The sequence below is a fragment of the Cebus imitator genome, unplaced genomic scaffold, assembly GCF_001604975.1.
Source record: "Cebus imitator isolate Cc_AM_T3 unplaced genomic scaffold, Cebus_imitator-1.0 Scaffold225, whole genome shotgun sequence".
NCBI lineage: Eukaryota > Metazoa > Chordata > Mammalia > Primates > Cebidae > Cebus > Cebus imitator.
Genome location: NW_016107540.1, coordinates 3,345,495 through 3,372,463, shown reverse-complemented (window position 1 = coordinate 3,372,463; position 26,969 = coordinate 3,345,495). Strand labels below are relative to the sequence as shown.

The 26,969-nt window shown below is 47.8% G+C and overlaps 1 protein-coding gene across 6 annotated transcripts in view; it reads right to left on the bottom strand.

The window, feature by feature from the left end:
- COBL (cordon-bleu WH2 repeat protein) overlaps nucleotides 1–26,969 on the bottom strand; it is a 287,518-nt gene that overhangs the window by 1,693 nt on the left and 258,856 nt on the right. For all 6 annotated transcript variants that reach the window (XM_017496912.2, XM_037727273.1, XM_037727270.1 and 3 more), the window contains 5 exons: nucleotides 25,753–26,062; nucleotides 12,967–13,061; nucleotides 9,708–11,587; nucleotides 8,501–8,620; nucleotides 7,083–7,346 (listed from right to left, as the gene is read on the bottom strand). In XM_017496912.2, the coding sequence (XP_017352401.1) occupies nucleotides 7,083–7,346; nucleotides 8,501–8,620; nucleotides 9,708–11,587; nucleotides 12,967–13,061; nucleotides 25,753–26,062 (2,669 nt within the window). The remainder of the gene's footprint in view (nucleotides 1–7,082; nucleotides 7,347–8,500; nucleotides 8,621–9,707; nucleotides 11,588–12,966; nucleotides 13,062–25,752; nucleotides 26,063–26,969) is intronic.

The window sequence follows — 26,969 nt, the reverse complement described above, 5'->3', positions numbered from 1 at the left end:
TGCCACCACCACCACAGTTACCACCATCACCACTGCCACCACAATTACCACTACCATCACCACCACCACCACTGCCACCATCACCACAATTACCACACCAACACCACTGCCACCACCACCACAGTTACCACCACCACCACTGCCACCACTGCTACCACCACCATAATTACCACCACCATCACCACCGCCACCATCACCACAATTACCACCACCACTACCACGTGGAAAGTATCTAGAATCTTTCCTGTGTGCCTGCATGTGCCAGACACCATTTAAAGCATGACACAAGTCCACTCATTAAAACATCAGCTCAAACAAATGATTTATTACTGTCATTATTACGCGTGTGTCTCCAATATAAAGACGAAGAAACTAAAGTTATAGAGGGTAACTCGCCTCACATCAAATGCTAGTCAGTCACGATCCTTCCAGGCCATTTGAGCAGAGGGCACCCACACAGCCCAATAGGCAGTGTCCTCTGTCTGGACCGGGACCCCAGGGCCCACCTCCCAGTTCCCTTGGCCTTGGGGTCTCTGGATCCTGCTAGTCATCCCTCCCTGGCAGCCTTCACAAGGAAGCTGGAGTGTGAGGTCTGTGAGGACAGCCCTGATCACAGCCTCCTTTCTGCTGCATCTTCTCTGAGCTGGGTGCGGACCCTCCCCTGTGCATGCTCTCTCACGCATCCCTTGCATCAGTCTTACAGATGAGGAAGTGAAACCCCAAAACCCAGAAGCACTGGGAAGACGGGCACCACTTGGGCCTGTCTGACACTGGGCACACTTGTCCTTTTCCTGAAGCTCCTCCACGTCCCTCTCTTCTCTAGGTTCCCTTGGGCCCTCTTCCTGGACTCCCATGGCAAGGGATTTAACGTCTACTTCAAGCCTGTCCAATACATGGCCTGGGACCACTATAAATGTGTCCCAACACAAATTTGTCAACTTTCTTAAAACATCATGAGATTTTTTTGCAATTGTTTTTTAATCTCATCAGCTATCGTTAGTGTATTTTATAAGTGGCACAAGACAATTCTTCTTCCAGGGTGGCCTAGGGAAGCCAAAAGATTGGATCCCCCTGATCTACTTGTACAAATGCAGTGCCCCACTTAGCCAGATGTTTCCTGAGGGCCCCACTTATTAATAGGGGGAGTGTTACGGTCTGAATGCTTGTGTGCTCTCAAATTCACGTGCTGAAATCCTGACCTCCAAGATGGTGGTATTAAAGGTGTGACTCTGTGATATGATGGTCATGGGGGTCGAACCTCACAAAGGGATTGGTGTCCTTATCAAGGAGGCCCCAGGGAGCCTGTCTGCCTTTCCATCACGTGATGCGATGGGCAAGACCCATGGAACTCATGATGTGGAAGGGGAGGCAAGCATGTAACAAAGGCCACACCAATTGCAGAGAAATTAGAGCTGCGGTTTGCATTATGCAGGAAAAATGATGTGACACCGTCCTGGAAACCTAATCTAGACTGAGGGAGGCTTTCTAAAGACATGAGGTTAATAAAGGGGCAAAAGGATGAGTGAGGAATGAGCTGGTCGAGTGTGAGGAACAGTTTTAGAGGAGTGGAGAACAGCATTTGCTGGCCGAGGGCGGTCACTGGGGTAGGGGTGCTTCTCGCAACAGGCTTCCCCCGTGCTACTGGCAGAAGAGGCAGCTGACTTGGTAGAGTTGCAATAGGCAGAAGAGTCACATGCAAAGTCTACCAAGGCAGAACTGACCCGTGCCTCCGAACAATTCCACCTTAACCAGAGCATACCACAGGTTTACATCACGAGCAGCCAAACCCAGGGGTGGTGCAACAGCACTGTGGGTGACATTCCCGTCCTGATAGAAATCACCATTCCCCGGTCACAGCAACTGGGAGTTCTCTAACGCACACATGGAGACCTGGGGCTTAGACGAAAGGAGAGCTGCTGCGTCGTTTCTCTTTCCTGGCTTGGGGCCTCCTGTTACTGTCACATGTCTGATCATTTCTCACAAGGTCTGTGGTCAAGGCCAAGTGTCCTGACACATGTGGCCCACATCAATTAACTCCTGCCGTGGGAAAACAGGCACCTGTGAGGGTCCAGACAAGAGACCGGAACTTGGATCAGTGGCACATTTCCCAATGCAGCGAGGAGCTGATAAGGTGTCTGGGCCCAGCAGCAGAAGGACCTACGGAAGGGCTGGGGGAAGTCACTTACGACGTCTGTGCCCCATTTTTGCACCTGTCAAAGGGGAGCTGTGGCCTTGACTTCCAGGAAGGTGTTGGGGTAGATGCTTGCTCTGCTGCCCTCTGGGGAGGAAAGATCCACTTAGTTGTGCTATGAGTCCTGGAACCCAGGAGTACTGTCCCCTCTGTCATCAGGATTAGCCCACCTCAGGTTCTTTTGAAAAGCTCCTAAGGCTGACAACAGACTCCAGGTCCCGCCCCCTTCCTCTGGCTGAGAGCTCCCGAGGACACAGACGATGCGTCTCACACAAGCAGCTCCAACAGTGCCCAGACCCTGGTAGGTTCTCCGGAAATGCTTGTGGAACGAAGCACTAGACGTGAATGTTTTACATATACAGATGGATTAGGAGGGTACTTGTACATTCCGGGCCTTCTGAAATAATGCACTTAAAACAGAGACAGACGCATACAGCCGTATCTTTCATAAGTGGAAGCAAGCGCTGAGTATGGGGTGGGGTGGGGGCAGATCTGAACACTGCCTTTGGTAGGAGTGGGTGTTCCACTGAGGAAGTGGGCACACATGCAGCAGAGCTGCAAATGCTCTTATTTGGAGCCGGAGGAAAAACTCAGCTGGGAGTTTCTCTGACAGCCACAAATACAGAGGCAGAGACATTATTGGATTCACACCATGAAGGCAAATGTAATTTCAATTGCCTTGAAAAATGGCAAAGTCACTGTTAAGGTAATTATTCCTCCCACATTAAATTTATCCTTTTGTATATGATCATGGGCAGTGGGACTGCCAATGTGAAACTTGTGTATTACAGGCTGGGTGACCAATCGCCCAGCTTGTCTGCGACTGTCCCAGAGAACCTTCCCAGCACAGCTGAGCACCCTCATTAAAAGGAGGCAGCTGCACTGCTAAGTGGGGGAGGAGAGCCTGCAGGCTCACGCACTCCAGCCCTGGGAAAGCCAGGGACACCCCTCTGTCCCACGATGTGCTCCCAGCAATGCCGTTCTGGAGCCCTCGCTGAACACCCAAAAGAAGACCCAAGAAACCCTATGTCTACTAAGAATCTACAGAGAACCAACCCACACTGTACCCCCTGGGAGCCCCTGAATTTACTGTATTTTCCTCAAGTTTAAATGTTTTCTTTCTTTTAAAAATGTCATTTGTTATTTTTTAAGAGACAGGATCTTGCTCTGTCACCCAGGTCGATGCCAGCGCAGTGGTCTGATCATAGCTCACTACAGCCTTGAACTTGTGAGCTCGAAGAATCCTCCTACCTTCACCTCACAAGGAACTGGGACTACAGGCCCATGCCACCACACCTGGCTCATTTTTACTTTTTGTAGAGACTGGGGGTCTTGTTATGCTGCCCAGACTCGTCTCAAACTCCTGGCCTCGAGCAATCCTCTGGCCTCAGCCTCCCAAAATGCTGGGATTACAGGTGTGAGCCACCATGCCCAGCCAGCATAGCTTTAAAAGTCCAAAAGGTGAAATAAAAACTAAATCATAAAGAGACGAAGCCCATATGATTTGATGTTTGCATGCCAAAATATACACCAAAGTGTATTTGCTACAAAGAAAATATAACCTCCAGGATCCATGCACAGCAGAATAGTGCCATCTAACCAGGCTTGTTAGGAAAATTGTAATTCATTCCCCGAATTGCAAATGTTTCTCGTGACCACAGGTCTACTCTCAACACAAATGAGCAGACAGGGCAAACTGCTAGGACATGTAGTCAGCTAACGCCTGCAAGAGAAAGAATCATTGGTCCAGGTGAGGCCACCTTGGCCCTCTGCGCCTGCGTCTCCCTGATGAACGCTGAACAGAGGCCAGGAGGGCAGGTCGACCACCCAATTCCTGTCCTAGGGCAGGTTTTCTTCAGCAGACTTTCTGTGGTTCTGTGATAAAGCGTCACGTGCAGGAAGGCTCTGGGGTCACTGGGCCTGGCACTCCCATGGTACTACAATGAGACTCAGGGAGTGTGGTTTCCAAAGTAGGACTTAGCGAGGAACTCAGGGCCCAGCTTTCAGCCCTGGAGCATCTTGTAAACAGCTCAGGGCATCAAAACCTCAGAAATGCCACATAAATATTCATTACCTAGAACTTTCCAGGGTGGATAAGGCAGGTCACACGACTCAGACTAATCCAAGAAACAATAAAAACCTGGACTTTTGAATGCCCTTTGAAGCAGCTGACAGATGGCTGAGACTGGGCAAGAAACCCAATCCCGGCTCCCACCACGGCCAGCACTTTACAGCCGAGGTCACCTTTCCTCCAAGCACGCCTGGGTCTCGTGTGGCACCAACGCCCATGGCCTCGTCCAGGCCCAGCCTCTCTCTCTCTGTGGCCTGTGCATATTTCCCTGCTTTTTTTCTCACAGCACAACTTCCTCTGTTCTTTCAGGCCATTCCCAAACTTATTATTATTATTTTTTCCTTTCTGTAAGGCAGAGGAACGCACTCTCAGAAGCAGAAAGTCCTAGTGTTAGATTTGTCTCCTCCATTTAATAGTTGTGGACCTCAGGCCAGGTTTCAGCCTCTCTGGGCCCCAGGCCCTTCATGACTCTGCACAAGATGGAGAGGGTAAAAGAAAAAGATCCAGCAATCAGTCACTGAGATGACTTTTATAAAGCAATGAGTACAGTGTGCGGTCATGGCCTTCATGGGACCCCAGTCGGTGTAATTTCAAAATGCACGAAAAGCTCAAATGAGATAGACAATTGTCTCCAACCTTAATGTAAAGTCACTTGGAAAGCACTGGAAAATTGCAGATTTGCAGGCTGAAAAATATGATTCAAGATGGAGATGTCCCATGGCCTTCACATTGAGAAACAGTTTTAGAGGCTCAGAAATGTACCCTGGGATCAGTAGAATGACAGAGCTGATCCCAACCTCACGGCTTCATACTCCTCCAGAGAGGCTTCCAACGATCAGTCCTTGAAATCGGTGGCTGCCATGTGTGTGGGGCAGAGAAGATGCCTCAGAGCTGCACTCAAGAGCTATCTTCAACAGAATTTGTGCTTATTTTTATGACCTGGCTTTAGCCATTCACCCCAATCTCTTCACTTTTCCCTCATTTTACATAAGTACATACATTCATCAACACATAAATTCCATAGAAATAACAAAAGCATAAAGAAAACCAAAGAGCCCTAAGTCATTTTTAATTGCAATCCCCCCGTCCTGAGGAGACAGTATGAAACTTGCCACATCCCTTGCCATCTTAAGGACATTTTTCTCCCCAGCATCCTGGGGTGGGCTGTGCATGCAGTGACGACTGGCAAGATTCTTTGTTGGCTGATGTCTCAGGGCAACATCACACAGCTATGAATGCCTCACTCTCAAACCGGGACAAACTCTGGGGAGCTGACCCAACAGCTATCACAAATGGCCCCTGCGGAACTCAGAGAGCCACCAAATCAGTGGGTGATCAGGCTGTTCTCATACAGGATAACAAAGTTGCGACCTCTGGGTGTCTGTGGGGACCCATTCCTCAAGGGACTGCCTTTCGCAGCAGGGCTGCCTGCAGGGTGTGGGGCACCTGGAGAGCTGTCTCCCTTCTCCATGGTGCCAGCAGTCCTAAGTGACAGTGGCTCACTCAGCGTCTCCTGGGTTGCCTGCTCTCTGCAGAGCACACAACTTGTGAGTCAGAGATGAGTACTTCCTGTGCCCAAACTCATCCATGTCTGAGTCCAGGCCCTGTGTGGCCAAGCCAAGCAACTCATTCCTCTGAGCCTGGCCTGCTTTATATAGAAAGTGAGGATAGGGGCCGGGCAAGGTGGCTCATGCCTGTAATCCCAGCACTTTGGGAGGCCGAGGCGGGAGGATCATGAAGTCAGGAAATCAAGGCTATCCTGGCCATGGTGAAACCCTGTCTCTACTAAAATATAAAAAATTAGCTGGGCGTGGTGGCACGCACCTGTGGCCTCAGCTACTCAGGAAGCTGAGGCAGGGGAATCACTTGAACCCAGGAGACGGAGGTTACAGTGAGCCGAGATCACACCACTGAACTCTAGCCTGGCAACAGTGTGACTCCGTCTCAAAAAAAAAAAAGAAAAAGAGAAAGTGAGGATAATCTTTAGCACCAACCCCTTGGGCACAAGTGAAAACATAACCTTAGGATCTGGAAATAATCTCTCAGGAAATAAAATCTATTTCCAACCTCCCAGTTGCTAACATAACTCCCCACATCCACTAGCGATGGGCAGGGATGGAGGGTCAATCCGTTTACTGAATCATGTCAGAATTGAAACAGGTTTCAGAAGCTATCTGGCCCGAGCAGCCCTTTAATCTGGGAATTTCACTGCGGGGGTCACAGATTCCACAGCCTTCAGGGGCCAGGTGGGCAGTAAAGTACAGACCAGCACAAGTCCAAACTGCGAGAAGCTGGGGAGATCCAGAAAGTGCATGCTCTGCTCAAGGGACTTCAGATTCCATAACTGTCCAACATTAGGCTGGAATGCAAGCACGTAAGATTGAATGAAAGAATAAATGAATGAATAAGGCTGGCGGCCTCCGTGCAGGCTGAGCACAGTGAGTTTGTGATGTGTGCTCCGTGGGACCCAAAATGGGTGATCTTCCATCCTGTCCCTGGACCGGTGGAAACTTTGGTTAGGGTGTGACCGTGCTTGGGTTAGAGTGGGGTTTAGATTCCACCTATCACCATCACCAAGCAGCTGGGGAGTGCAGCTGGCACCTACCATGCGGGAGGCTGACTTTCTTACCTGCAGATGGGAGCCTGCATCTGCCACGCTGGTCAGTACACGTGAGGGACACAGTGACTCTGGCTCTCCCCTACCCCACTTGCATCTGACCCGTCCCACGGCTCCTGCCCACAGGCAGGCGTGTCCCTGGATCTGCACTGCCCCACCACCCCTCTGGCCCCACAGAAATGCACGTGCACAGTTGCCATCACCTTTCTCAGTCTCGCAGCCCCTGTGCCGGAGCGGATGGCGTCCATCAAGGCTTGCCTTGCGTCTGCGCTGTTGCCAAGGGTGCCCGTGCTGAACCTGGAGGCCGTCGCTGGTGTGCAGAGGCCCTGGGAGGGTGGAGGCGGTGGTGGGGGCAAGGCTGGTGGCGGCGGAAGGCCAAAGTCTTCCGGCGGAGGACTTTCCAAGCCCTGTGCACAGAGTGCGGCGTCTCTGAAGCTCCGGAGCTCTTCAGAGGCGGAGGATGACACCTGGCAATGAGAAGATGAAACGACTACTATCGAGTGAACATCTCCCAAAATTCAGGTGTGAAATCCCAGCGCCCAAGTGGTGGCATGTGGAGATGAGAATTGGGGGTGGAGGCGGAGCCCTCATGAATGGGATTAGTGCTCTTACAAAAAAAGGCTCCAGGGAGCTCTCTCACCCCTGCTACCGTGTGAGGATGCAGAAAGGTGCCGTCTATGAACCAGAATGTGGGCCCTCATGAGATACTGAATCTGCCGGGGCCTTGATCTTAGACTTTGAGCTTCCAGAACCGTGAGCGATAAAATTCCGTTTATAAGCCACCCAGTCTGTTGGATTCTGGTACAGCAGCCCAAACAGACTAAAGCGGTGACACTGTCCCCAAAGGTTCTTTCTGAGAGGGCAGCACATGGCTGCTTATCTTAACCTTGGACCTGAGACAGTTCTTTTGCAATAAGCCCAGGAAGTCTGTCTTCTCCGTGGCTGAGACATCTGCCCCCACGCTCTGTCGGCAGCCAAGCCACTGATCCCAGAGACCAGAAGTTGGCAGTCCTGCCTCACTGAGAACTCTCCGACCTCATGACTTTTCTTGGCATATAAGAATAGAAGTAGAGGCTGGACACGTACATCTGACCCATTATTGGGGACAAGATATGTACTCAGAACCTAATAAGTAATGTACGAGTCACGTTGTTTCTCAATTGCTGTGCGTGGAAACTAAGATGAGACCATTCTGCCCCAAACTCAAGTACATACTGGCTCCAGAGGTTGTGCGAAAACCAGCGCTCTATTCATGAAACAACATTTTTCTAGGTGCGCGGTGGCTTCAATCTGGCTGTCCAATTAGGGAAGCCTGGATACCACGCTAGGTGTCCAGGTGAATTTGGAAAAGTGCTCAGTTCTAGGCACAGGAAGGAACCGTGCTTCAGCAAAGGCTGAGAGAGTCTCTGGAAGCTCTCACTGTTCCTTGGCAGGGGCTGCCCCAAAACCCTGGAGCAGCATGTCCACTCCAGTGTCCCAGGCAGGCTGGGTTCGCCACTCTGAAGATGGATGGTTCCCATCCACTAGAAAGAACAGAAGCTTCTGTAGCTCCAGGTCCATGGGGAGAAGGGGTGATTGGGTTTAAGCTCCTGGCCCCAATGGAAGGCCCTTCACCTCTTACCTTCCTCAGGCAGCAGGTGCCGCTGTGCCCACGGATGGCCGCCAGCAGTGCAGATCGCTCGCCCTCTGCCTCCATGTAGGACAGTTTCACAGGCCTGCCCTCTGTAGTGTGTTCTGCTGTCTAGAATATTTACAATGTCACATATTTCACCGAGAACATGGAGAAATGCAAAGTGTAAGGCAGCTCATAAGAAAACCCACTCATGGGCCAGGTGCGGTGGCTCATGCCTGTAATCCTAACTACTCGGGAGGCTGAGGCAGGAGAATCATTTCAACTGGGAGATGGAAGTTGCAGTGAGCCAAGATTGTGCTACTGCACTCCAGCCTGGGCCACAGAGCAGGACTCCATCTCAAAAAAAAAAAAGAAAAAAGAAAAAAGACACTCATGTCAGCTGAAGCATACAGGGTCAATTGGACACCCCTGCCTATGAGAAGGCAGACAGAAGAATCAAAGACTGCACAACTGGGGTAGTTTCAAACAACTGCCTGTTAATGGCAGACCATTCCTGCTGTTCATCCCAGCGTTCCGGAGCAGATGTGTGTGTTTACATCTTGCAGACCCAGAAGAGAATCCAGGGCCCTCACTAGCTAGTGCCTGACCTTGGACCAGGCCCCTTGGCCTCACTGTGCCTCAGTTTCCTCATCTGCACAATGGAAAAAATATCCCCTCATTATCAGCGTTGGTGTAGCATTTAAATGAGATAATACTTGTGGCATGTTAAGTGCCTAGGCAATGGGCAAGGCCTGTCCTAAAATTACTCCTGCGTTACTGAAGAATGACAGTTCGCTGCTGCTGCAAATGCATATGGGAAAGAAGTGACCCATGTGCATTTGAATTTTCTCCCCCGTTCCATTGTTCAAGGATGATCATACACATGGTCCTGCCCCGGCCTCTCTACTCCTCTGGCCCTGTGGATGGACATTACTAGCTGTCACCTTTCCCAGAGGGCAGCCAGGGGCCAGAAGTCAGTGTGATTATCCTCACACCCATGCATTTTGGCCCTTTAGTAGTTCAGTACAAATATCTGGAGGAGTACGATGGGAATTCTAGTTAAAATGGAACCTATGTGGTATTCCTCACTGTTATCCTCAACCTGCCTCACCCCTCTCCTCCATGCTGAGACTCTGAGACCTGCGCACTGAAGCAGGCAGGTGTGGAAGGCCTGCCCAGGACCCTCCTGTGGCCTGCTGGAGGCTGCCATCCTCACCTTGCGGAGACTGTCCTTCCCTCCAGCGGAGTGGATGGCTTCCATCAGGGCAGAGTGCAGGGATGTGTCTTTGGGGACTGGTCTCTGGACAACAGGTTTGAATTTTTTCTTTGGCCCAAAAATGCTGGGTGGCCAAATACTGTCTGTTTCATTTCCATCTGTAGAGATCACACTGGGCTTTTCCTCTCTTTCTAGGAGAATGCGGCTTTCTGTGCCAGACCCTCCTGGAGGGTGGGAAGGCTCACCGCAGCCTGGGGCACACATGGAGCCATTGGGCAGCTCCCTGCTGCAGGCCTGGGCATCCAACATGCACGGAGGGGGCAGGTCTGTACCGTCAGGTGCGTGTCTGGGCTCAGATGCTGAGCTGGCCTCCTGCTTACTTGTGCTTTGCTTTCCACCGAAACCACAGCTCTGTCCCACAGAAACACGGTCCCTCTGGGAAGACGGAACCAGTGAGAAACAGGAGCTTCTGTGGACAGCAGCATGACCGTCCTGAGTAGGCAACTTCCTGTGTGGGTCACTGATCTCTCCACTAGGAGGGGCTCCCACTGCTGAGTCTTCCCTGTTGTTGTCGGGAAGGGTGACACAGGGCCACTGGGCACCATCCTTCCATCCTTGTGTCTCTGAATGTGGGCTGGAGGTCCTGTCATCTTTCACAGTGACAGGCGGTGCAGCCAGCAATGGCACGGTGCCCACATAACCCTTCTCAGCATGACCGTGTGGCCTCACCACATCGGCATGGACTTTCGGGGGTCCTATGCGCTTGGCAATGGCAGAGGCCACATACTGGCTGGACGTTCTTCTCTGAGGCTTGAGAAATGTGACTTCTGCGGTGTGAGCTGCTGGCACCTTCACATGACCCATGCCCACAGTGGGCGGCTGGCTTCTCCTCTCCTCTAGGGGGTTCCGGCCCTCGTGGAGGGTAGACTGCTGCTGGAGCGATATTGGCTTGGGGTCTGCTTGGATTCTGCTCTCTGAATGCTGCATCTGGGTGGGCACAGGGGTGGAGGGGGGTCCCCTGGCAGAGCTCTCCGAGGGCCGGCCCAGGTGTTTTTCCATAGAGTTGGACCTCCAGAACTCTTTGACTTTCCCAATGGGCTGAGATTCTGCTTCAGGCACAGATGAAGACAGGGAAATGATCCTGATGGCGGTGGCATGGGGACTCACCAGGTTCCCCAGCTCATCAATCTTAATGGCGCCGGTGGAGAGGGACACGTCTCTGTCATAACATCGCATTTCTGACTTTGGAGGAATAATTTTATATGTTGTGAGGCCGTGCTTAAGTCCATAGCTTCTCCCCGGGTTTTGGCCTTGCTGGTGCCATGATGTTGGTGCCAAGGCAGCGTTTTTACAGTTGCCCTCCTTTTCATTCACTGGTTGGGAATTCTCTCTCTTCGTGGCCTGAGTGCTCTCCCCATCAGCACAGCCATACGCCTTGTCTTTCACTTTTGCATTTAGGGTGTCTGTGTGAAGATTTGAAGCAAAAGAAGTCACCCTAGGCGCCGTTTCCATTAGATCCCCATCTTTATGAACGTTGGATAAGGCCACACGGATTCCTTTTCCAATGTCACGGGAAGTGGGGTGCAGGGCAGGTACCACTTCCCTCGCCTTTCCATGGGGCTGGCTGTGCTCAGCCTGAAGTGGCGTCAGGGAGGCTCTCCTGCTGGAAACACCTTCTGAATCAAAAGACCCAGCGTTGTTGTTTCTGTTGGAAAACAACCCCAAATCCACAGGATCATCTGAAACTTCCCCTATGAATGTTACTGGGATTGCATCCGTTTCTCCGTGAGGAATCACGGCATCCTGTGGGCAGTGGTTGGATGCACCATGGATGGAGCTGGTGAGGGAGCTGGTGTCTGTTTCATAGCTGTCTTCCATTTCTGCAAAGAGGGACAAACACAAATCACAGATGTTTCCTATGCCAATTACTTAGTGTAATTGCAGCCACAACTTCGATTTCCCTGGGGTTACTTTTGAGTACATTATGTACATAGGTTTGAAAATGTTATTTGGGTTTGTCATCTACATAATATGCCCGGGGCGAGAATCTCAGCTTTTGTTACTCAACACAGCTGTTTGCAGACCCATGATGCTTCAAGGCAAGGTATTCAGTTACAATACGCTGCCAACACTCTTCACTTAAAAAACTGATTCTAGATCCAAGCCCCTGGAAAACCTGTCTCAACACAGGAACATGAAAGTGAGTTGTGGGTTTTGACCTCCATGTTTCTCATGTCTGCCAGAAGCACAACAAAATCTAGAGGACCACTGGCTCTAGCTTTAACTTCTTCTTCTTCTTTTTTTTTTTTTTTTTTTTTTTAATAGAGATGGGGGTTTCACCATGTTGGCCAGGATGGTCTCGATCTCTTGACCTTGTGATTCGCCCACCTCAGCCTCCCAAAGTGCCGGGATTACAGGTGTGAGCCACCACACCTGGCCAGCTTTAACTTCTCAAGGAAGCAGATGCCTCAGCCTCGAGTATCTCAGAATTATCGTGGCTCTTCCAAGCACGATACTGGTCATGGGGTGAGAACCTGCGGGACATACTGCGGCTGATTCAGATTTTTAGCACTGTCAACTATACATTCTCAGGACAGAAAACTGAAAAGTGAGTCAGACAAAACTACTAGTCAGTTCTGCAGTCTGTTCTCTTCTTTCTCTCTTTTTGTTTTAAGGCGTGATAAATACCTAAGTTTTAGTTTATTTTCCACATGTGCATTGGAGAAAATAACACAGCTCCTTTGTCTGAAAGGTTCCCTAGTTGCTTACTGCAATTACTTGCCACCTGCTTTGGCCTTGCAGTATTATTTCCCCAAAATATATCAACGTAATACCAATGCCATGAGATGCTCCATTAAAAACGGCTTCATTGTGGTCAAAAGGCTGAGGATATCTCATTAAAAGATATGCCATATATTAGCAAATTAAGGGAAGTCTTCATGAGGAAATTTGTTTCTTTTTTGCCACCCTTTTTATTCTTAAACATGTGTGGCAAACTTTTTAATGGACAAAATTAGTAGTATTCAGAGCACACTGTAGGCAGCTGCCGGATGTTTCCAGGTACTGCTTGGCAGCGCAGATAAAAAGCAGTCTACCGGAAACCGTGTGCTTCACATCCAGGCTTTCACCAAGCTGACCTGGAATTCCTTCTGAAGGCCGTTTCCTCACACAGATATATCAAAGTATGCTCAGAGGAAGTTACTGTGGGCACCTGCTTTGACGCAGCATAACATCAAAGCAGCAATCAGGTGGCTCTTACCTTCCAGGTCCTCATCAAGTTCTGCAAGGGTTTCATGGAACTGTCCAGTAATTAACAGGTCTTCATCATTTGAGGCTGTGGCAGCTTTTTCAGTTCTAGGGAAGACCAAAGAGGAGGGGGGAACACTCAATTTCTCTTACGATTGATTTAATGTACTCCTTTCCAGGAATATCTGAGGATAGAACAGCTCATACTCAAATTCAGGCAGTCACACACTCACTGTACTACTGTTGTCCTCAGAATTACTGAGACACAGATTGTATGTTCATGGGTGTGTGTGTTCCCTGTGTGTGCACGTGTGTGGGATGCATGTAGGGTATGTGCATGTGTGAAGTATGTGTCTTGTATGTGGTTTGCACGTGATATATGGTGTATGTCCCCCATGTGTGTGCATGTGTGTGTGTGATGCATGTAGGGTATGTGCCTGTGTAAAGTATGTGTCTTGTATGTGGTGTGCATGTGATATATGGTGTGTGTCCCCCATGTGTGTGCATGTGTGTGTGGGATGCATGTAAGGTATGTGCATGTGTGAAGTATGTGTCCTGTATGTGGTTTGTATGTGATATATGGTGTGTGTCCCTCATGTGTGAACACGTGTGTGGGGGATGCATGTAGGGTGTGTGCATGTGTAGAGGAAATGTCTTGTATGTGGTGTGCATGTGATATATGGTGTGTGTGGCCCCAAAGTGTTACAGTAACCAAACCACACACAGTTTTATTCGCTCTGCGGACTGAAGTCAAAGTTTTAATTCCACGGAACAAAAGACAGGTTCATGTGCTCCAGGATTTGCTTGCATCTCTGCACCTGGCAGAAGGATTGCACTACAGCAGTCCCCTGCACCTGGCAAGAAGGATTGAAGCCATCTGGAGGCCAAGCATGTGCACGTGGCGGGGGGCTGGTCCATCTCCCCTCCACACTGCACAGCCTGGCTGTTCCTCGGCACTTGGGGATTGGAGGGCAGCGTCCTTCGAGGTCGCAGTGATAGAGGCTGCATACCTCTGGCGCAGGATCCTCCTGCTGTGAGGAGCCCATGGGGAGGGTTGTGCGGGGCTGCACGGGGGAGTGTTCCCAGAAGTCCCACCAATTTTATAACCTCAGCCTCCATCTGTGCCCACCCTAGCAGTGGCCCACCCTACCAGACTCAGAAATGGAGACATTTCACTCCTCTAATATCAAGACTTTTACAGAGTCTACGTTTACTTGGGCTTAATTCCTGCCCTGGGTGGGTGATAGGGACCTGATAACGCCACTTGCAGAGCTGAACTCCCTGGGATCTTGAACTGGGACGTAAAGACAATGAGGATGGCCAAAAATCCTCACAGCAACAGTAAAAGGAATAACTGCTCCACCCTGGACCCCGCAAGCCCCTTCTCAAGGGCCTCCTCTCAGGCCCAACAGGAGGAAGCTCCCAGCAGCGTGAGGCCTGCCTGCATGCCTTGCACCAATTATCTTATTATAACCCTCACAAGCAGTTTTTCACGTAGGTAGTGTTGCTGTCACTGTCGTAGAGAGACGAAACCATGTACAGAGAGACTATAGAGCTGCCCAGTTCACACTGGCACCCAGAACCAGGCCTGCCTATCCCAAAGCCCAGGAAGGACCAGCTGCATCTGGGGGCCACAACACAGAACGTGGCCCCTGTGGCATGGCACAGCCAGGAAGATGTCAGCCGGCCTGCTCAGAGAGCCGGATCTGGCATTATTTACGTCACAGGGACAATGGCATCTGTGAGACAACTGCTGCCAAAACAATTTAAAAACCGTCTTTGCAAGGGCTCTTGCCTCTATTTTCCTATTGTGCAGAAAACACAGAGACATGTCTATGGCAATTGTCTATCTTCAGTGGAAGCTGAAGGTCTGTTTTCCGCTGATTGTTAAAAATTAAGGACCAATTTCCATCATTGCTAATCAGGCCCAGATAATGATGCATGAAATAAGCTTTGTACAATCCTCACGTAGCAAAGTTTTTATTCTGATAAATGAGTCTTTCTTACTTGGTGACTATGTCCATTTGGGAGCCAGGAAGTGGCTTCCAGATTAGTTTCGGCTAATGTCCTCTGACAAGCTACACAAAGGGAGATGTGTGTGCATGTGGACCCATTAATAAGGACCACAAGAGGTGCATGACTGTCTTCCCTGTTGCTTTTGCCATGGACTTTAATTATGTGAACGCACTTTACTAAAGCTGTGCTTTTCTCTTGCATGAAATGTGATGGTTTAAATACATTTAAATTTTTAATAAAAGCTATGACAGAGAAAAATGGAAACTGCTATATAAAAGAGCAGTCTGAAATGGAAACAGATTTAAAACTTGGAAAGTTGGAAAACTTTTTAAATGCTTGCTCTTAGTTTAGGATGCTTAAAGCCCAGCCAATACTTTTACTTCAAAGTATTTGCCTTTATTTTAAAGTATGCTTAATCATGTCACTATGAGACATGGAACAGAATGATAGCAATAAGAATTTTAAAAAACAAACAAGATAAAAACACCACTGACTCTACCATTTTGCAAAATAGCAGAACAAACAAACAAACCCCCCCCCGACCACCACCACCAAAACCCCCCAAAAATCTTGCCCCAAGCTGATGAAGATGCGATGAATCTGAGAGACCCACACTTGATGCTACAGGTTTTAACTGGGAAGCAGTGTGGAAACAGGCATCAAGAAACACACAAACAAAAATCACTTTATCTCTGTAAGAACTTTGGCCCATTAATCTCTCTTTTAATAATCTGCCTTAAGGAAATAACCCAACAGAAGGAAAAATACAAACACAACAATGTTCACTGGGTTCATGTAAGAATTCTAAAATGTCCAGAAATAGGTAGTTTCCTAAGTTATTACATGTAAATTTCAAAGTGCATCAAAATCAGTAAATATGATCATAAAGTTGACATAGAAACACAGATCCATGCTTATGCTAGCATGTTATATGAAGAAATCAGCACACACATATATGGAAACATTGTGATAATATAAAAATAGCAAGAAGTGGGGTGACAGAATTCTAGACAAGAAACCAACCAGAGTGATTTATTGAAAAGGATGAATTAGGGTGACTACGTTACCCTTTTTCTTTAGAACTGTACTTGTTGGAGTTCAAAGCGGCTTGAGTGATAGAGCAAATTTTTAGCCAGCAAAATTCAAAAGGATATTTTTGTCCTTTAGTGAACAAGGATTCTTTCCTGCAAAGGAGTTTGTATTTTTCTTACTCTGCACGCAGTATGCACTTTATTTTGTTACTGAGTGCTTAGCGATCTTAGTGTGTGGCTGTCAGCCTGAAACTGTAACAGGCTGCACAAAGTCTGGACAGTCTCAGCCCTTCGACATGTTCCTTCTCCCAGGCTCCCGGCTCACTGCCCTACAGAACTGCAGGAGGCCAGCTCCAGGCACTTGGGGCTGCTTCTCAGCTGGTTTCACCCCTACCCACCAGTTACAGCTGCCTTTCTAGAGTCCGGGGACCCTGCGATCAATCCTAGTCCTTCATCCCTGTGTTCTTTCCTGTCTAGCTCCCTCCTGCCATTGGCTTCACTCGACATTGCAGGGTTGCCCTGGATGCTGCCATTTGGTTCCAGGCTCTGCTGGTACCTCTGCATCCCACCTCTGCTCTAGTTTCGCTCCTGACACTTCAGTGTGGGGCTGGCTCCTCGGGGACCTGCTTGCCCTGAAAGAAAGAGTGGACACAAGCTAAGAGCTCCCAGCCTGTGTGCGCCGTGGTAAGGTCTGGCGCCCAGGCAGCCCAGGACCGTGCTTGGTGTTTCTCCTGAAGCTGCCAAACTCCTGGCATCTCAGCAAAAGCCAGAGCCAATGGCAATGTATCAATTTTACTTTCCAGTGTAAGAAAGGAGGAGGGAGAGTGAGCGGTATTTTCCTTCCTTCCTAACTCCTATCTTCTTCTCTCCAAAGGGTTACTAATGGATTATAAACATTCCTCTCTCTTGGGTAAAATCACCAGATTTATGCCCTTAGTCACTGGGATTGGAGGAGAGCTCCCTGTGGGCTTAGCAGGGGAGCCTTAGGTATGTGTGCCTGAAGAGTTACCAGTCAGCAAGAAACATCAGCCTCTGTTAGCTTAAAGTAAACCTACCCAGATGTTTTTCTCCCGGGCTTCCTTCCCCACCCAGCATATACCCCAATCTTTAGACATGTTCCTTATTGACAGTTTGTTCTGGCTTAAGACCAAGAAAATAAAATGCAAACACAGGGCAGACATTTTGCTGTCAGGCTGCACGTGCTGAATAAGTATCGCAGAGTTATTTTCTCACATGGAGCTGGGGACTCTGCAGGGAACATGAATGTTTAGGCTACTGCGGCATGCAATATGAGGGTCACAGCTCAGCACTGGCAAGTCTCAAACCAAGAAGTGGACCTGCGTCCTTAGGCCCAGCCTCTTGGGGTGCTCAGAGAGTGGCAGGGTGAGCGACCCACCCAGTGGGTGAGTGCAGGGCTTGCTGAACCTCTGCATTCACACCCAGCCTCCAGCAAAAACGAGAACTAGGGGCAGTCACATCCAGTTAGTGCCAGGAGCCAAAAGCGCTTTTTGATTTGCTGTTTTCACTTGCTATGAGGGAGAAAGGGCTGAATTGGACCAATCTGAAATGTACAAGATGGATTCATAGCACATGAAGTCACTTTTTTTTTTTTTTTGACGAGGCTAGAAGAGTTTCCTTAAGCAATTTAGTACAATGGCAGAATTAATGGAAAAAAAAAAAAAACAAAAAACAAAAAACAAGCCTGAGAGGAGAAAGACATTTCTTTTAGGTAGCAATCCAATTTGTTAATGACAACCAAATCAACTCCTGTGATTTCAAAACCATTACTTGATAAACTAATGGCAAGAAGCCTGGGAAAATACACAGTTGACGACAGTCATATGTGCTTAACCTCTCCATTGTAATTGTTCCTGTATTAGCAAAGCTTCAGAGTCCTGGAACAATGGTGCCCAATACAACATGAGCCACGTATATAATATAAAATCTTCTTACAGTGATGTTAAGAAAGTATAAAGAAATAGGTAGAATTAATTTTAATAAAATACCCCAGTGCTTTCTGCCTGTAGTTAATACAAAGTGCTTTCTTTCCGCACCAGATTTGATGCATGTTTTGCACTTGCAGCACGTGTCAATTTGGACCAGACACTCGGCAAGCGCTCAGCCACCACACACATGCTGGACATTGCTGCTCTCCAAGGTCTCACATGTGTTTTAAACACTCCTTTGTAAATGCAGTCACAAAGTTTCAGGGTTCTAGAAGGGGTCTAGAAGCATGTAGAAAATGCTTCTAAATGATCCTGCAGTCACAAAGTCCTTATGCAATCCTCTCTCTGTATCTGAGGAAAGGGGCATTGGTTCTCGGATCTCCCACAGACAACAAAATCTGCCGATGCTCAAGTCCTTTGTATAAAATGGCATAGTAGCCGGGTGCAGTGGCTCAAGCTGGTAATCCCAGCACTTTGGGAAGCCAAGGCGGGCAGATCACTTGAGGTCAGGAGTTCGAGACCAGCCTGGCCAACATGGTGAAACCCCATCTCTACTAAAAATACAAAACTTAGCCGGGCGTGGTGTGGCGTGCACCTATTAATTCTAGCTACTACAGAGGCTGAGGCAGGAGAATCACTTGAACCCGGGAGGTGGAGGTTGCAGTGAGCTGAGATCGCACCACTGTCCTATAGCCTGGGTGACAGAGCAAGACTCTGTCTCAAAAAAAAAAAAAAAAAAAAAAAAAAGGCATAGTATTTGTACATAATCTGTGCACTCTTATATAATCATGAGCTGCATAATCACCTTTCAGTTAACAATGAAGTTTCAGGGTTCTAGGTGGTGCTAAATGTTTCTAAATGCTCCTGTGGTCACAAAGTTTCTACAGTTACCAGGTTTCAGAGGTTGGCTGGTGTGATCTGGGTCCCTCTGCACCTCTTGTTACGGGCCTTCAGTCCCATAAGGCTCCTCATAGCCACAAGCCTGCAGGTGACGGCACAGCTCCTCACAAAGCACTTCTGCGGCCATCAACCCAGCATGCACCGACAAGTGGGGGCTGGGAAGGAATGTATGGGCTGCCGGGCTGAAACGGGGCACCGGGTACTTCAGGGAGGCTCCCTTCAACTGGAGAAGCTCTGCTCTCTACCTTTGGTGGCTCTGCACATGACTTCACTTATTCAATCTCTTTCATTTATTCCTCACAACATTCCTGCGTAACTGATGTTCCCCAAAGGAACCCTAGAACTCCGATTTTCGCAATAATTATACACAGTTACATAAATTGCCTGATTATAGCAAGGCTGCTTTCAGGATTCAAAAGTTTATAATCAGTGTTAGTTTCACGGTTCCTTCCCTACAGGTAGGAGGAGGTAATAGTCTCCTCTTCTTACCCATTCATCTCTCTCTCTCTGTCTCTCATATATATGTACAGACACACACATATACACACACACACATACGCATACATATATACACATACATATATATACACATACATATATACACATACATGCACATATATGCATGCACACACATATATGTGTCTATTTCTTTTCAAACACATTATAAAGAGGAAGATGATCAGAGTTAGATACAGCTTACAAAGATTACCTAACAAATCAAATTTCTCCCCTTCCTCAGTCAGTTGTCCATAACAATATCAGCAACAATAACACCAGCTATCATTTGTTGAAGGCCAGCAATGTACCGGGCACTATTGTAAGGGGAAGGTAGTGCCTATCTTGATTTTACTGACCAGGAAATTGAACCGCGAGGCAAAGTTACTGGGCACACCACTGCCAGCCACAGGCAGTTCCTTCCCTAAGCAATCTAAATGTGAACTCTTCAATCTTCATGTGAAGTGGCTCTTTAAGTATTAGGAACATTGGCTGGGGTCATATGCAAGGGACAGATGCCTGTTGGAAGAGCTCTCTGAGTCCACGCAGTTCAGGGCAGAGCTGTGTGTGAGGCACACGGGATCTTCCCTGAGGGCCATGCCCAGGTGTCCCCAGAATGAAATGCGACCACCACATGCACATTTCTGTTATTCCTGTTCAGCTCTTGGGCTGAGTTCTTCCTCAGGAGTTTCTTTACTGGCTGTACTATGGTGAGGGGAAGACTCTGGGAGTCTGATGTTCCCTTTACAAGGTCAAGTTTCAATTGAGATTTATTTTGCAGTGAAGGATTACAACTGGATATGATCAAACGACTTGATGAAAAACACATCCTTTTCAAGTTGCAGCAGCACATGTAACACGTTCCAGTTATTACCAAGCATTCACACTTGCTCGTCTTAGAAGCATGCTATTTATTCTTGAGACTCTTCAGTTGAACGCCTTGGCTCCAAGGACACTGAATGGAACCCACTGATGCTGCCATGTATGCAGCAGGAGCTGCAACAGCGCAAGGCCAGTCAAGCCTCTAAACACAAAACCCAAGCAGTGAAGATGCCACTTGGTTAGGACGGTTTTTAGCTGCGGCCAGCTCAACGTGGCTCTCTCCTTGGACAGGGGGCAGAGCTCTTGAGGAAATGGCATTCGCCTCCAGCTTGTTGATGTGTGACAGGCAAGCCTAGCCAAAGGAGTCTAGATGACTTTGACTTTTGCAGAGTGCAGAGAAAGGAGGAATAGCTAAGAAAACTAGAACATAGCAATGTGAACCTTATACACGTGGGTCTTCCCAGGTGATAAAGGGTCTTAAGGCTGTTTCCAAGCAGTGTTTAGTGAAAACCCAAGTAACAGAGGGGTGGCAATAAAGACACCACCTTGGCCAAGTTGCAAACCATGACCAATCCTCATTTTCCTGGTGACTGGCACTATAGCAGAGACTTTCAGCAGACACTTCCAAGGTGTCTGGGACTGTCGGGGACAGCTTCACAACCTATCCATCTCCATGCCCAGTCTAGAGGCCTGGCCTTGCCAGCTGGCCAGCCAGAGGGTGACTTCCGCTTTGCCTGAGCCCCTAAGACCTGGCATTCAGAGGGAATAGAGAGGGCTCATGTCACAGCCAGGTCCTGCATCTTCTCTTCATCGTTTGCCACATAAGATGAACATGGGTTCTGGGAGCACAAATGGGCAGCTCAGGATGAGGTGTGGAAAGCAGGCATGGGGGTCATCCAGGATAGGGCCAGGAGGCTGGGCTCAGGGACCAGACACAGGGCACCAGGAACAGTGGTCATGCCCTCTTTGAGCGGCCTCCACTTGAGCAAGGTGGTGTTGGGTACGCGTTTCAGGGGCACAATGAACGAGGAACTCATGGTGCCAACTGGGGACGCTCTGTCAGGCCTTTGCTCACACTGCCTGTCAGAAAGCCTCCTCTTTACTCTTGTTTCTCTTGATCACTGGAGTCTGAACATGGATGCCATTTAGTTCTGATAGGGTTCTTCTGTGCAGGTGGCCAAGGTCAAGGCCACATTCCTGTGACCAGTGGTGGGTTCTGCGCCCTCATCAGTTCACACCAGTTGACTTTGAGTCAGGCCCCAGGCATGGGTCCTCACTACAGGGATCAAGACCACCCCACTGGGTGCTCCATCAGGCCACACCTGCGTTCTGCTGCCTGGGCAGCCCCCACAGCCTGTCTGACTCCAGTGCTGCCTTCACCACCCCCGTGCCGCCTAAGCATTCGACAGGGCTCACTGCAGACGTGAATGCAGAGCCTGTCCCCGAAATACACTATTTTCGTGAAAAAAGGCAGATTCTCTCTACATTCCCAAATTTATGTGTGAATTGATATTTTTCAAGCCATACAGCACAGGAAATACCTGAGTAGCTGCAACTATATTCCAAAGTTAGCAAATAGGCAAGCAAAATAATCTTGTTTTCTCCCAAACAGAAGTGGAAAAACCGATGCACCCTTCAGTCCTCAGGAGGGTGTATGTCTGGGAACAGGCCACACCCAGCTTGCATGTGTGTTCCGTTTCACCCTGAGTGCTTGAATCTGTCAACAATATTTACAATCTGGGAGACTTCACATACAAATCTAGATTTCTGGCTTCTCTTCGAAAACTGGCCACACTGGGTTTATAACCCACAGGGTGACAGGTGGACAAAGGAAGTAGGGCTGCTCTCTTTAGAGAAAGCATGTGTTTTCTACACTGCCTGGCCCCTAAGGCATCCATGTTTGCAACTCCTACATTGCACTGAAGGAGCTGCTTTTGAGTAATCCTGAAATTTATTGGAAATAATGTATTTGGGGAAAAAATGTGATATACTATGCTGCAATCCCCAAATATGTCTAATTTGTCAGTTGAGCTAATTCCCATAAAAAGAAAAAAAACCTCAAAACGGTACCCAAAAAGCTATATTCATTCTATGAAACCCGCCTACCCTCCAAAAAAAAAAAAAAACTATTTTTTTTTTTTTCATCATTCCATGCAAGAACAGAGTCAATTCCAACTCTTGGGCAAATAACCCAGCATCACAGACAGGGCTGAGGGGCTCAGAGATCACCTTCATCTTCATCTGACTGATGAGCTGACCACAACCCAGTGAAGAAAAATGATTGTCCAAGGCAATTCATGGGGTCCCCATTTCCTAAACGAAGAGCATTGGTTCTGACAATGGGTCCTACTTGTTATACATGCAACATGCATGGTGTCATCTGTGCTGGGCTTTTCACAGGCTCATGACAACTGATAGACAGGTGGCATATCTGCACTGTGTATGATCAAAAGGTAAGCCTTGGCAAAATTAGGTGGACTCTTAAAGGCCAAACAGCCAGGTGGCGGTGGTGAGATTCCACTGTAGGTCTATCAGGTTCCCAAACTCCCTCCTTCCTGACCACAGCACTCTCAAATTCAGTGGCACCCCAGAGATGAGGGCAGAAAAACATGCCATGTTCCCTGTTTGCATAAAGCATCGGGTTCCAAAGACTCAATGATTATCCTGGCTGTGGCCATAGTCAACATTAGCCCACATTATTTGGATAGAAATCAGCAAGATTTGACATCAAGGGTCAGTACCAGCGAAGCAAACAATGAGTCCTATGGGCAGCGTCCCTCGGGGTGCAGAGTTACCCATGTCTGATTAGTTTCAGATGTGGAACGCAAACCTGTGCCATCCCCGTGCAAATGGCAGAGCAGGCTTAGGGATTACTGAAGAAAGCGGTTTTTCTTTATGTTAAATGACTAAAAGGAAAAAATGCCATAATTTTCCTCTATTTTCACAGATATAAACAACACAGGCTAACCTCAGCAAAAATCCTGTGTGGGGTAGGTAGGAAGGACCCAAATGCTGCCTTCGAATTTCCTTTCTGATGAAATATAAACTTGGTCTTGGAGTCATCCTTAGAATTGAAGAGCTATACTTTAAAGTTATTAGGGAGTGTGTATAACAACATGGGGAAGTGTTCATGACAAACTGTTAGGTATAAAGAAATATAAATTATTATTGATAAGACAATGACACTAACCAGATACGGATTTGTGTGTTCATATAAATAGGCTTGGAACAAAACCTGAAAAATATATTATGAAAGCATTTATTCATTTTAGTGACTGGCTTATAAACTATTTCATTAAATCATTTTATCTTATTATTATTATTGTTATTTTTGAGATGGAGTGTCTGTCACCCAGGTGGGAGCGCAGTGGTATGATCTCAGCTCACTGCAACCTCTGTTCACAGCTTCAAGCGATTCTCCTGCCTTAGCCTCTGAGTAGCTGGGACTACAGGCAAGCACCACCACACCCAGCTAATTTTTTGTGTTTTTAGTAGAGACGGGGTTTCGCCATGTTGACCAGGCTGGTCTTGAACTCCTGACCTCAGGTGATACATCCATCAGAGCCTCCCAAAGTGCTGGGATTATAGGCTTGAGCCACTGCACCAGGCCCATTTTACCTTACTTCTATTAACATTTCCATAATATTTATTTGATGAGTTCTTAAAGTTACCTAAAAGATGAAAAACATTGGCGGGCTGAAGAGACTCAACATACCCTTCTGTGTAAGAATAAAGAAAGGAATCCTGACAGTGTGTTGTTGGTACAGAGATGGACAAATACACTCGTGCTACAGAAAGAGCGCTGGAACGGAACAACATGACATGGACACTGTCTGTCCACAGTGGGGACAGGAATCAGTGGGGAAAAATAGATCCTTCTTCACATCACAACCAAAAATAAACCCAGGTACAGAAGGGCCCAAATGTGAGAAAGCAACACTAAAAGTTTTACAAGAAATTCAGACTATCTTTAGTCTTTTAGGGTACAGGAAGGATCTCTTAAATAGGCAAAGATTATACACATCTGAGAGAAAAAGGAAAAATAAAATAATATTAAAATGTAAGATAATCATTGTACAAGAAAAGAAAACATAGTTAAATTCAAGCCACAGACTTAGAGACACTCCATGTGCAAATAACTGACAAAGGAGAATTTAATAATCGAACAAGGTAAACAACAATTTTTAATTTAATTCAATTTTTTTTTTTTGAGACAGAGTCTTGCTCTATTGTCCAGGCTGGACTGCAGTGGTAGAATCTCAACTCACTGCAACCTCCACCTCCTGGGCTCAACCGATCCTCCCATCTGAGCCTCCAGAGTAGCTGGGACTACAGGCATGTACTACCATGCTCAGCTAATTTTTAAATTTTTTGTAGAGACAAGATTTCACTATATTGTCCATGCTGGTCTTCAACTCCTGGGCTCAAGCGATCCTCCTATTTCAGCCTCCCAAAATGTTGGGATTATGGGCATGAGCCAGCATGTTAGGACAAACATAACAACTTTTTAAAAAGGGGCAAAGGCTATGAAAAGGCAATTAATACAATATAAAACGCAAATTGCTAATGAATATATGACAAGATGCTCATCCTTCCAAATCAGAGAACTGTAAATGAAAGCTACATGAGATGCCATCTGACGCCTACATGCTGGCAAAGCTCAAAATGCCTACTGATCTTAATTACTGGCATTGGTGTGCGACAAGGAGACCTCACAGACACCAGGGGGCCAGCCAACTGCACATGCATTTCAGGTATTCCACAAAGCTGAAGATGAGTCTCTTTCCTGTCAGTTTTCCCTTCTAGAAAAGTCTCTACATGTAAATAGACATACATGTTTCTTGCTCATTGTTTTCTGGCCCTGAAAAACTAGAACAATCTGTGTTCATTATTAAGAAAATGGGTAAATAAATGAACGAACAACACAGATACCATCATGGATAAATCTTACTAACATGATGTTGAGGAGAAACATATACTACGGTGCCAAAGCAAACAGGCCACTCTTGCACAGTCTGTGTAAGTTCCCGCGGGTGCATGGACGCACAGAGCTCTTGCACAGTCTGTGTAAGTTCCCGCGGGTGCACGGACGCACAGAGCTCTTGCACAGTCTGTGTAAGTTCCCGCGGATACACGGACGCACAGAGCTCTTGCACAGTCTGTGTAAGTTCCCGCGGGTGCACGGACGCACAGAGCTCTTGCACAGTCTGTGTAAGTTCCCACGGATGCACGGACGCACAGAGCTCTTGCACAGTCTGTGTAAGTTCCCGCGGATGCACGGACGCACAGAGCTTTTGCACAGTCTGTGTAAGTTCCTATAGATGCACAGACACACAGAGCTCTTGCAGAGTCTGTGTAAGTTCCCGCGGGTGCACGGATGCATAGAGCTCTTGCACAGTCTGTGTAAGTTACTGCGGATGTACAGTTGCACAGAGACAGGACTGAGAGCAGCCGCCATGAATCAGCGTGGGGGCCCCTGGTGCAGAGCAGGCTGCGATAGCACGTGCTGGATCCCGTGACAAAAGACCTTCCTTAGAGACACAGATGTGGCTGTGATTTCCGTACCCACCCGTCCTTCCCATGACTCACCTCAGCTGTGCGTTCTCAGAGCCATTCTTTTCCCACAAGGGGCTCTTCTGGGGACCCAGGTCCGGGGTTCCAGCAAGGTCCTGGTCACTGCAGTCCTCCTGGTCTGTGGCCCACTTGTCTTTGGATTTCATGCTGTCCTGCTGCGAGTCTAGAGAGACGATGTCTGAGGGGGAACTCATCACTCCTGAGTCCTCGGTCGTGTCCTCCGACGCGAAACAGCTGCCAACCGACACAGTCTCCTCCGCCTCTGACAGCACCTGCGGGGCTCCATCCGGGCTGCAGTGGCCGCCAGACCCCAGGGGCAGGCTTACTGGACAAGACATGGCAAGGACAGGTCAGCCCAATCCACCCCGGCGTCCACACTGCCTAACAAGTGTGACATCAATCTGTCGGCCCCCTCTGACATTTGGGATTTGGGGTGCTCAAAATAAAGGAAGACCCTCATTTAAATACTGCTGAATACCCCTGACACATTTTAACTCAGAGGGAATCATTTGTGCAAGACTGAGAACAAAATCTTCCCTCAAAAATCAGAATTTGATTAATTAGCCTTTTACACTGGTCTCTTCTCTATGGCTACGGACAAGCACATTTAAAAATTCAAACTAACATCACGGTGAATGCAATTGTTTCTAGTCTGATCTTTTGTTTCATGGAACTCGTGTAACGTGAGATCTTTAGAAAAACATTAAGAACAATTAGAGTTTTTGGAACTATAAATAAGCAGACATAAATACTATCAGTTTGGAAACATCTGATGCATATTTCACATTTGAAATCTGGCCTAGAAGACTCTTGGCCCTACTCCCCAGCTTTTGGCTCCCCTTGCATTTTTACATGCGAGGCCGGTTTCTGTGGTTGAGGTGACCTGGCTCCTGAGCACTAAATGTGATTTGCTGCAGCCCTTTGGTGAGATGCACAGAGCTGCAACTTGCTCTCCACGCCAAGTTCTGTCAAGCGTTAACACTAACGATGGGCAGCACCACGGCCATTGTGCACAACTACCTAGCTATTTGCACATAGCAATACATTAAGTATAAGTAGGGGGAGGTCATTATTCTTCTCTTACTGAGAGTTGAGATTCTCTAAAATCACCGAACCCTCTGTGCATAGAGATGAAATTTGAAAGACAAAAGCACACAACTCTACCATGGATGTATACTAGAGTTGTAATTGTTTTTTAATAGAAATAGATTTTTTTTTTTTTTTTTTTTTTT